At 46.8% G+C, this 12,087-nt stretch overlaps 1 protein-coding gene across 1 annotated transcript; it reads left to right on the forward strand.

Annotated features, from left to right (window-relative positions):
- Positions 1–4,920: 4,920 nt before the first annotated feature.
- Positions 4,921–11,999, forward strand: LOC120843433 (thioredoxin reductase 1, cytoplasmic-like). The gene is made up of 5 exons (XM_040214804.3): positions 4,921–5,274; positions 5,762–5,869; positions 6,520–6,615; positions 6,991–7,125; positions 11,555–11,999. The coding sequence occupies exons 1-5, from the start codon at positions 5,272–5,274 to the stop codon at positions 11,615–11,617; spliced, it is 405 nt and encodes a 134-aa protein (XP_040070738.1). The 5' UTR covers positions 4,921–5,271; the 3' UTR covers positions 11,618–11,999.
- Positions 12,000–12,087: the final 88 nt, after the last annotated feature.

The raw sequence follows: 12,087 nt of genomic DNA on the forward strand, positions 1-12,087 counted from the left end.
AAATAAATATCACATCATTTTTGCAGTCAAATATCAAAACAAAAAACTAGGCTTTCTCCTTGTAATTGCCTTGGCTCTGCCAAATAGCATATCATGTGCCATACAAAAAAAGCATCACATGTTAAAGGGGCCAAGAAACGATATGCATTTGGATGTTCTGCACCTCATACAAGCATACTGACGTCTGTAGCACAAATATAATCTATATAATAATCTATATACCACAAACCAGAGGCTCCCCTGCCAAGGTTATATTCTGAGGAATAGAAGGCTAATTTACAGTCAGAAATCACAATGTTGAGAAAGCCTAGGGTTCACACCAGGGTGACGACACTTGAATACAGACGGCTTATGAACTGGACCCAAGCACTGAGTGAGCACCTGACTATTTGGTTACAATCAATGCCATGGTAACTATTGGGGCTTGGGCTTGTGTCTAATCACTGCGCCAACAGTAGCAGCTAACCCCTAACAGTAATCATGTGATTATTTTACCTGGCTGTGAGGAAGAGCAGAATATTGCTTGTTCTCAAGCTTTATTGTGCGACAGCAGCATTTAGCAGAAGTAACTGAGTCGGTTTATGACCTCTTTAATGCTGCTCTGTTCCACACGAAGGAGCTATAATGGGAATGCTGGCTATTCGCCTTGAGATCCGATCGTCAGGGGTGCTGCGGGGAAATGCGGAACTAAGCTTTGTTCTACACTTACTTGGAGCACGGAGAATGCTGCGGACGCTAACTCGAAGCCCTGAGAGGCTCCGGTGCAGCGTTCGTGCGCATGCATTGGAGTCAACTGCGAATTCTAAGAGCATGCATAGCCTTGCCCGTGCTCCATAACAAAAGTGGGGATGGTTTTTTTGTGGACGCCAGAGAATCGCCGCTTGTCTTGTAGGAAACAATGGATAAACAAAAGCATGTGTCCCCACTTTTCAATCTGGATCTTGAGGCAAATAACATGCAAGCAGGGCTGTGGCAGCATCTCCTTTGTACCTGGCAGACAATGAAGTGAGGGTGTGACCGCAATCTGAAAGAACAACTCCGCGGGTACCTTGCATGTGCGGTATCTTAGAGTGCACCGTGCCATATGGTGCTGCGAGTATGGAACGGCCACAACTTGCGTGCTATAGCCAGCGGTGACTGAGTTAGTACAGTTTGTAAAGTTCGACGTACTGCATGTAAGTGTTCCATGCACCTATCGGGACTGCTGCACAGTTGACAGGGATGCCAAATAAACAGACGAGCAACACTGATGCTCAATGTTAGGAGCTTACCGCTAGCTATTACATCATCAGTGTCAGGGGCACCAGCGGAGGCCAAGGGGCTGCCGGGTTGTGCTGGCTCCTGGCTAGCAGGCAGGGTCACGGTCTGTGCCAGGTCAAGGTCCGACAGAAAGTAGGCCGGCAGCGGCTGCAGCGCATGGCGCTTCCTTGCGCAGATCATGTTTGGGACCTTTGGGCAGGCCGCAACATCTGCAGGCAAGGATAAGGCAATTGTTCACGCAATTATTTTATAAGCATTACATACCGGCTGGAATTCTGTCTAGCACAGGGCACAGCTTACACTGTACGGAGCACATAACATGTCAAACAACCAAGAGCTCAGCTGGATCAATAGCGGTCACTGTTTCTACCCTTTGGTAGCTGGTCTGGAATGTTGTAGCCAAATAGCGATTGTTGCAGTTCTTTCTGAGACGAAGTGCATTCAACAGCCACCGGCGTATAAAAGAAGGGAACAAAGTTTATATCCTTATTCAACATAGTTTGGCACACAACAAAAGGTTTGTCCCAAGCGAGCCAATCAGAGTACACTTCTCTAGTAAAGAGCTGTCACATACATTTGACTTCAACACTTCAATCAGTTCACAGGGGTTATAGAGTCTGCCACCTGCCATGTTACTGTGAAATCGACTATATTCGGTGCCATCTTAGGCTGTCCATACTTGCCTAAAGGGCCCTTTATTAAACATAATTATATTTCCGCATTCATATGTGTTTCCATTTGTGACACGAACGATATGCACAGCTGCAACTTCTTACAAAGCAGTTGGCTCAAGCATATTACGACCGCAAACTCCTGACAAGGCATGTCCAACTCTATCTGCTTGAATGGTCACTAGGAAGCTGCCTAGTCAAGCAAACACGGTGGACAGTAATTATAGAGTCCTTGCACCTGACGTCAGTTTTCGCTCAAAATATTTCTAGAATTCATGTTGGTACATTTTCTCCTATGTTTTTCTATGTGCTAAGAGAGTGTTTTCCAGCTCGCTGAAGTCCTCTTGCATTGTGACCGACTGTGTCAGATAGAGCAGTCGGAAATATAAAGAAGCATCGTCTGGTACCGTTCAAACACACTGCTGTTATTTAGAGTCGAGATGAGCTGGCACTTCAATGTACGACAGGAAACATGCAGAGCCTTCACTACTTTCCACAACGAGAGAGCTGGATTAAAAGCTGTCATTTGGGGCCATCAGAGATGAAGGCAGCAGAGCGACATCCCCTGGTGCCTTGAGCAGCAAGCTAGCTAAGCCAAGCCAAATCCTTGAAAAAGGCAGTCAGTAGGTTTATATGCCACCTATTCCCACTGCAAATTTAATGACGGACGAGAATGTTATACTTTTTCAGTTTCAGTGATATCCTTGATGCTACTTAACCGCACGTCGCAAAACCTCTTTTCGATTGCAGTCCATTTGCGTCGTCTAGCCGTTGAGAGATCTCATGTATTCAGACAAAACATTGTTATTATGTCTGCAGCTCTACAAAATCTGACATTACGATTGCTTGAAGCTCCGTCTTTTTCTATGAGAGCGATGATTGCTTCCGTAGGTCACGTATTTCGCCATGCTCACTGGGTAGCACCGCTGTCCACAAATCACCAGACGCCACCAGCAGTGACGTAGCTCACGTGAGAAACGACCCATGTATACAGTGATCACAAGCAAGAATATAAGCAGGGAAAAACAACTATTGCAGAAAGAAACAAAAATAGGCAAATAACATACACTTCGGAAATGTCCTGGTTGGAAAAAACCGGGGAGCTTTGTCCTCGTACTTCTTTCTCCCAGTTTCGTTAAAATGAGCGCCGCATATTCTGCTGTCAGAGGTTGGCGTCCACAGAGAGAACCGTCCAGTGGTACCTGCATGCAAAAGAAGCAGTTAGCACCATATTAAGATTCACCCATTCAACTTTGGAGCAAGTGCAACTCAATCTCAGTGGTAAGAATGGATGCAGCAGCCGTGGCGTCTGAACAGGGGCGTCAGTAAACTATCCGGGCAAGGGGGTAGAATTCAGTTCTCCTCCTCCCCCATCGTCACCCCACCGCCTTCTAAACACTTCCAGTACCATTGTGCAGCGGGCACTAAGAACAAGCACATAGTTTATGCCTAACAAACCTGGAGTGGATGCACGCTGAAAATGATAGAAGCACTGTGAGAGTATCTTTGCTTTAGCTGTAGGGTAGTGAGATGAAGCGACATTCCTGCGATGCAATCAAATATTGGTATGTCGGTGCAGGTGGAAGTGGCCAAGAGAGTGAAAAGGGCACATGCAACATCTGGGATTCTTTGAGATTGTCTTTTTTGTTTCAGTCGTATGTTGCACTTATAGGTCAAAAATAATGAATGCTATTTTTATTTTTAAAAAAAATGTGTTTCGCAGGTATGTTGTACATATGGGTAAAATGACTTGGGCCACGTCGGACAGTACACACACTGTACCTTCCTGATCATTGTCAGGAAAGTGTAGATAACAAGTAAAAAAATATGGTAAATACCTTTCCTGTTGATTCGCTGTACCCAAATGTTGCGTAGATGGCTGTTCTTCGGAAAGCGATTCCAGGACACATGCTTGGCAGTGAGAGTGGTGTGGGCACAGCCCGGTACACAGCAGGTTGTACCGCCCGTCATGTGGCTTCTGAGGGTGACCTAAGAAGATACTACATTCAGCTGACATCTCGAATAGTGAAATAAATAAGTGAAGTGACCATCAGTTTCAAAGTTGCAGTTGCTGACATAACTCGCTTGCTAAGGGCCCGCTCAACTCACAACCGCTGTTAAGAGCGATTGTGAAGCTATGCGATGTACTACATACGCATACCAGCCGCGACGATGAATCACCGGCGCTCGCGGACGGTCAGCGAACGCGAGAAAAGTGACGCCGCGCGGACGGTTGTTGACGAGCGCTGCCGAGGCACGCCGACCGCTGGTACAGCTTCGCAAGCGTCCGAAGGGCAAAAAGATCGCAACGACAAAGCACCGTCCCGAATGTTGAGCACGCAAGCAGTACTCGATATCCCACGCTCACATTTCACAGGGCGAGCGCATCACGAAGCGAAGGCATGTCGGCCTTCGCTTCGTGATGACTACTTTATTTCTCTGCTTACAGCGGTGACATTTGTAGTGATGTTCGAAACTGCTCTCTCGCGACCGCACACGAGTTAAATGAACGGCCTAGGAGCGGGATAGAGCGTAACGGCAACAGTCAGTACTCACCCCGGGAGCGGCGAACGAAGCGGCGTGGTGTCCGTCGACGGCCGCGTCGAAAACGATGGAATATGCACAAAAACACGTAATATACAGAAGAAATACAAAGCGCTGAACGAAATAGATACACTTATGAACAAGAAAAATACACTGGAGTAGATAAAAAAGAGGATTATTAAGTATAAACAACGAAGATGAAAAGTATGTCTAGAGCGAGGTGATGCGATTCCAACGGAGAGCAGCCAGACGACGGGGGCCGACAGAACACCGATCCCAAGATTCCTCGCGCGCGCGCCGGGGCGCTTGGGAGGACTGCAAATGGTCTATTAATTTTATACACAAGCAGAAATCGAAACCGAAACTTCAACTCTGTTTGGCAACATTGGCTTCGGGCTGCTAAGAACATGGCTGTCACGTGGTATGAGATGTCACGTGATCCTCTACGCAACGACGGGCGGGATTGGGGCGGATGTGTGCCAGGTGCAAGTGTCGTCTGCACCACACCCTTTACCACATTTTGGTGTCTACGACATTCGACGACGTCTGAACGACTGCGGTATAAGTCTGCGCACATAGTGTCTGTGGTGTGGACGAAACTCCCAGAGACGATAACCACACACGGTGAGACGACGACGGCGGGTGTGACGTGAAAGACGGCGATAACGGCAGGACCACGGCAGGGCGGCCGCGGACGGCTTTCAAGAAGCTCGCTGCACAGGCGCGCCGAGAGGAAACGTTGCTGACGTCACTCGTCACGCTTGCCTGGAGAAGTAAACACAAGCAAAAGAGGGCAATGGTGATGACGCTTAGCTCAATGTTGGCTACGCCCACGCCGTAGCCTTGACTGCACTGTTGGTTGCGCCTCAATTCGCCCGCTCGAGTCGGCCGATTTCGGCAACTTGGCGAGTTGCAAAGTTTGCCGGACCGTTTAAGAAATATTTGGGCAGAACTACATCGTAATACTTGACGTGCGCTCTTTCTAGGTAAGACTGAAGGGGACCGAATTGTTTTCCTAAAAACAAAAATAAAGCGGAGTTGCCCTTTAAGAGGATTTTGTGTGGGTATGTATGTTGACAGGGGCTGTTACAGGTGATAATGAAGAGGACTGCATTGTTTTCTCACAAATAAAAATGAAGTTGTTTTTTAAAGCCATAGCCTTAAACCGCATTGTCATCTGGGAGATGTTAGAACGAGCGCTCCCACGCGTGCAGTAGGACAGTGCGTCCCTCTTCTGCCTCGGTCCCGGGAGTTCTCGGTAATTGCGGTGCCTTCTCTTTGCGCAGTGCGACTACACCAACGTGCCGACGACAGTGTTCACGCCCATCGAGTACGGCTGCATCGGTTACTCGGAAGAGGACGCCATCAGCAAGTTTGGAGAGGAAAACATAGAGGTGCGGTTTGTGCGTGTTCTCTTTCCGGTGTATACGGCAGGCTTGCGCTTAGCTTCTACAATGCCCTAGCAAGCTGCCGAATGCATACAAACTTTGTTTGTATGCTTTTCGATTTTTTTTCTTTTTCTCTAATCTATTGTTTTTAAGGGCTAGCTGGCTCACACACTTGTGACTGCTCACGACCGAGTGCCTTCCGACCTCTCGTGATCTCTTGCGACGACAGAACACACTGGAAACTTCTATTTTTTGTGCGTTCTTCTTTCCCTTTCGGCTCAAAGACTTTTGACAGTGTTATAAAGGATCATTTCTCATGCATGGTTCAGATCTTGCAAATACCGCAAGACCTTCGCTGTAGTGAAACGCAGTTCGAGGGCCACCTCATAGATGCCGCCAGCGTGTCTTCTTGTCGTAAGAGATTGCAAGAACTTGGTCGTGAGCAAACGCGAGTAATGTGGTCATGCTTTCGACTGTTTACCTGAAAATACAGGGCTGGTTGGGTGTATTGAAGTGACCAGATTGAGGCGCGATATCTACATTTTGCATATAATGTTAGCTTGACAAGTTTGTCGTGGCTAAATACATTATTTTTTCTTTTCAAGTGCTGCGTCTATTTTGTGGTGCCTCAACGAGCGATTTACTGTTTCGCGTAGGTTTTTCATGCAAACTTCACACCCCTGGAGTGGACTCTTCCGAAGCGAGGGACGGACATGGGCTATGTCAAAGTTGTCTGCCTGACTCCCGAACGGGTGAGTGAGAATTGAAAACTCCTCAGTAGAGCCGTCAACTCCTCCACAGCTCGTTGCGCATAAATGCTTCAAACCGACATTGTCATGAGCCGTGAAAAGGTGGAATGGTGCCATTGCAAAAGGACGGACGTGACAGCTCGGAAAGAATTGCAGGAAGCCCTTCGTAGGCACCAAACGGGCAATTCTTGCCAGCGGCCCTGCCGCCGCATGTTGAGAGGGCGACGTGGTTAATCCTGGCTGTGTGATGTTGCTTTTCGAAAACACAATCCTCCTACTTGTATCTGGACAAGGCATAGGTGGATCGATACATGGTTTAGTGCAGGCAAGGCTGTAGCGTCTTTGCTCGCAAATGTTTGCAATCGTGAAACTTCGCAGGACCGGATCCTCGGCTTCCACTACCTGGGGCCCAATGCTGGTGAGGTGACGCAGGGCTTTGCCACGGCCATGAAGCTGGGTGCCACTAAGGCCGACTTGGATGCCACCATCGGCATACATCCAACGTGCGCCGAGGTAAGCTGCACCCAGATTCCAACGAGCTCTTTCCGATAAAGTTATTTATTGTAATGACTAGGGTTGTGAAAATATTCAAATAGTTGTTTCAAATTATCCGGTATTCAGTATTTGCTTCAAAATTAATTGCAATATTCACATTTTTCGAATTGCTGATTGGTATGCCGCAAAGAAGCAACGTCCGTGGAAGAGAGTGTCATGGGTGTTGCTTCTCCGCAGTGCACCCGTGCTCGGCAAGAAGCGCGCTCAACGGGGCTAACCTGCCACGATCAACACTTAGAAAGTACAAATATTGCCATCGCATACTTAGGAGGAAAGCCCACGTTCAAAGTGGGATGGTGCACGCAATCACCTGGTGTATTTGACATCAACTTTTTGAATGTTAATGTTTATACCACAGTAAAATTTAAAAAAAAAATTTAACTGTGGCTATTATTTAAGAGTATGGGGAATGTGGCCACAGTTTAAAGGGACCATGAAATGACTTTTTTTACTTTTTCCAGATAACTTTTACATTAAACCGTCAATGTTCACTGAATGCCGAACAGGCATCCGTTTTCGTCTCGGTTTATTAACTTCTACACAAAAAATTAATGAAATATCGACTTTTTCTTGACCGCAAAACAAGCCGTGACGTACGCTGCTTCCGGAACCGGAAGTTCTCTCGGCAGTTGGAGATGGGAGCGTTAGCGGCGACGAGTTCGGGTGTGCCGGTAGGTTTTACTGCGCCGATGTCACCGACGTATTTTCTGAATCGGCGCCTCTCATCGCCGCATCGCAGCTGAGCGAAATTCAATGAGATACGTTGCGCTACAGCGACAGCATGGGACTAGTCCAATACGCCGTTATGCCTGTTGGGAAGTGCAGCGAATCTTCCGGTGAAGACTCCAGAAGTTAACCCAACTGTCATTGTTGGTAAAAGGCGGCCACTGTCAGTCGTTTGCAAAGCGACGTAGATGGAAACAAATTGCCGCGGCGTTTTTCGCGGTCTCGGAGATGCAGGAGCGAGCCGACGTTAAAAAAAGATACGTTTGAACTACGAGTGTCAGCAAGAGCCACGTAAATACCTGTTCACACTCGGAGCGGACGCGCGTGTTTGATGGAAGTGCTGTATTCGCGCTGTTGGTAAGCGCTTCGGGACCGATCTTTTACGATTGCAACTCGATACTGACGCGACACTCGGCAAAGAAAGGTTGGACCGGTATTGCGCGTATACCTCCCACGAACTGTTACAGCTCGACAGTGACGTGCAGTCTGTCAGAATAAAAATGGCATACCAATAATAAAGTGTACATACCGTGTTACGAAGGTAATCCATACAGCGTTTATTTCAGCTCTATATCACACAAAACAAGAAGAGAGAATCGACGAGGGTCCCTTTTCGACGAGTGTTCGTCAACCCTGCCTCGGAAAACAAGAGGAAGAGATTGACCTCACCTCTTAACCTAAAATTGAGGTCAGCGATCAAACTATAATACGGGAAGGGTCCACAAGGGTAGCGCGGGCATATTCCATTCAGCACGCCAGCCGGTCGTGGGCAGACAGACGGTCTTGCGACGAAGCAACGCTGCGCCGAGTCGGATTGCCTGCTAGGCCTATATCCTGAGAGCTTCGTAGGAGCGGGATTCGCGGCTGTTGTCGCTCTTCTCGGGTGTTTGTGGACCCAGCGTTCTTGATCGTCGTGGTCTGTTTTAAAGGGGTTATGACACGAAAATTAAACGGATAGATTATTCTTGAAATGGAATGCTCATAGGCTACTTAGTATATACACCAAGTTACGCAATTTTTAGAGCTCTGATAATTGCAATATTCAATTTACGAATTTTTATAATTTTCATCTGGCGACCAGGCAACACTGCTCAAGTTAGTCACACCATGGTGTCCATAGACCACGTGACCATGAACACTCTCTCATTCTAGGCGCCCCCATGATCGCCCAAGCTCTTCTCGTCGCGGTACGAACAAAACCGCTCAAACAGCTCGGTAAACTGAAAGCTATTCTCGCTCTCGCACCCCGGCCAGTTGACCTTCCAGCCTGCATGGGCCTGCGAGACATTCCCGGACGACGGTGACCATGGCGAACTCGTCGTCGCTGGAGCTCGTCGCCAGCGGGTCCCAGTCAAAATGAACAGCTTCCAACGTCCCTTGATAGCAATCACTCTCATCGCTGCTGCGATCAATGTCGAACACTTCGACAAGGCGATCGATGTTGTAGACGTAATCGTCAGAGACCGGATGCTGGAAACGTGGAAGGTAAACGAGGAAGCTGAGGCTCGAGACGCCAAGAGAGCCAAGACTGTGAGTGCGTGCAAGGAGACACCGCGCTGGAGGCTGGCTACGTCATCAGCCTCCAGGTCCGCCCGGATCTGCCCCTCCGAGGGGCCCGCATATAAATCGATTTATCCACGAAATTATCGCGCCTTTTTCAAAACAATTTTAGCAGGATTATAGGAACATACAATGGGTCCTAGCAGTATAGTTATGTAATATTTTATTTTTGGCGTGTCATAACCCCTTTAAGTACATTTTTTTCTTGCTGCTTGAAGTCGGCACGCGCGAGATGAAGACGTAGAAAAATAAACGTTCAGTCAGTCAGAGTTCTGAGAGGAAGGAAACCAAAGGAAATAACCCTTCTGAACTCGGCCCTGCCCTACTGCGCACGCGCAGTGGTTGCTTCGTTTACCACACGATAGATGGCGCTTGGTTCTCAGCATTATCAAATTTGGCAATTTTCGCCACACATCTCTAATTATGCTACAAAATGTGGATCTGAATATTATTTAACAAAACTTTTAGGAAACATTCGCCGGCTATTTATTGTTTACGATCGCGGTGCTGGTGAGGTAGGCTCTTACCCAATAGGCGACCTGGATCTGGCTGACGTGCTCCATTTCCGCGGATGCATCGTAGTGAACAGGCGAAGGAAGGAAGGCGCAAAAGAGTCCAGTTTTCTTTTAAAAGTTCTATAGCAAATAATTTTTTTTGGCTCCCTAGTTTTGTGTTTTTGTGTTTCTTTTCACACCCTTTACGACGTGCGGTGGATGAAATTCGATTTTAAAATCATTTCATGGTCCCTTTAAGAATGTGGGCACTGTACTTTCTGAGGCCACCGTCCATAAATATTGTTAGATAAAAATCATTTTAGCTTAGAAATGGACAAGTGGAAGCTCGGGAACAACCTTCACTAGTTCAGCTGCTTTTTATTTAAGCATGGTGCCTAGCGAAAGGTTTGGAGAAACTATTTTATATTCAATTAGAAAATATTCGGCCAAAACCACTATTCGCTCCGAACTCAAAATCCACTTCATATTTGCACATGCCTAGGATAGATAAACTCTAGTTGTCTAACTGGCTTGTCTGCTTCATTGTGCAATGCTATTACTGGACTACAGTGTTGCTTAATTAGATAATTGGAATTGCCAGGCCACTTGTGGGGAGGATTGATGTTGTAAGCATTCTGTTTCGGCACTCTCAAGCACCTTCTCGCAAAGTGCAAAAGATCAAGCAATACATAACCATTCGTTTTATGATTATTGTTCCAGTAAAAGTATGGTGTAAAACATCCACTTCAAGTGTGCTCTCGTAGATATGATTATTCTAAGGACGAAGCCCAGTTGTTTTTATGTTAATGTGGTGAATCCTTTTTTAACTACCATAACTATTTTAACAACTATTTTTTTTTTTCTTCTAGTTACACAGGTGTTTGTCTTTTTTTTAAGGGAAAATGTATTACTGTTGCATTGTGAGCCCGAGTTTGCAATAACAGGATGGTACCGGCAATCAGTTACATCTTTTTTGCATATTTGGCACATTTACTGTAGCACCGGTGTTAAGCAGGTGCACAAATTTAAATAATGAAATAGCATTTCAAGCAACTAGTCGGGGCTTTTGGGAATTGCATTATCAAGGAAAGAGTAGACCTTTAAATGGACAAAAAGGGGTCTGAACATGGACAGTACAGATGTACAAAGTGTCTCTTAAAAAAATAGGAATTCTTTTTTTGTTGCAAAAAATTAACTGTATGCACCACCAATTGCCGTCTCTGCCCAAAAGTGGCGCTAGCAGTCCGGACCATATGTCAAAGTGTCGGTGCTTGATGTTATTTGGTTCAAACATCATAAAACAATTTTCGTAAATTTGAATTGGAAAAATGGCAGCTGACGATGCCCAGATGCCCACGAACACGTGAAGCTGAATGGCATTGGCCACCGAGAGCGGGTCTCATTTTGCCATTTTAATTTTCAGAAAATCAGATAATGGTTAGTTCTGACCCATTTGGGTGGAATCTGAGCTCTTAACGATGCATAGGTAGTTTTGGTAAAGAAAACACCATCAAATTATTCTGGGTGCGCAGTGTGGATTCATAGTTAATCACTCAAAGGGCTGCTTGCGTGCCGTCCATTTAAGAAATCGCACAACCCTCTCGCAGCTCTTGACCACGTTGTCGATCACCAAGAGATCCGGGACAGACGCCAAGCAGGGAGGCTGCTGAGGTTAAATCCCGTCGTCTGGAGGGCCGTCCGCTTCGACCATTCTGCCGACGTCTCCTCGCACCGAAGAGCCATAGACATGAAGTGGCGATAGAAGCAGATTGCAAGCCTTTCATCAACAACAGAAGTCGGCGTAGAAGCGGCAGCCTTCCGGCGATGGGGAAAAAGCCGTGTTTTGTCGGGTATCACTGCGCAGCTTCTCGCACTTGCGAGACAAATGACGGCTGTGCCGCGAAACCCAGAATTTGGGAGCGGCCGGCTTGATGTTGCTGCAGCAGTCGTTCCCTCAAGCTCAATCGCAAGATTGCTTGTTTTTTTAAACTGTGCAGAGCTTGTTTCTTTGTAGTGTTATGCGCTTTGCAATAAATATTTATTGAGCTCTTATCATTCTAGTTACATCCTAATTTTACTGCGGCTACGACTTTGGCATCAAGGGGGCAGGTGGCCCAATGGTGGCATCTAGCACAGACTA

This window comes from Ixodes scapularis, unplaced genomic scaffold (genome assembly GCF_016920785.2).
Source record: "Ixodes scapularis isolate PalLabHiFi unplaced genomic scaffold, ASM1692078v2 PGA_scaffold13__105_contigs__length_92229423, whole genome shotgun sequence".
NCBI lineage: Eukaryota > Metazoa > Arthropoda > Arachnida > Ixodida > Ixodidae > Ixodes > Ixodes scapularis.

What these genes read in the sequence shown, in the direction of transcription:
- LOC120843433 (XM_040214804.3), top strand. An exon ending in TTGGAGAGGAAAACATAGAG is followed by an intron (nt 5,870 to 6,519) that starts GTGCGGTTTGTG and finishes TGTTTCGCGTAG; the next exon opens with GTTTTTCATGCAAACTTCAC. An exon ending in TACATCCAACGTGCGCCGAG is followed by an intron (nt 7,126 to 11,554) that starts GTAAGCTGCACC and finishes ACCCTCTCGCAG; the next exon opens with CTCTTGACCACGTTGTCGAT.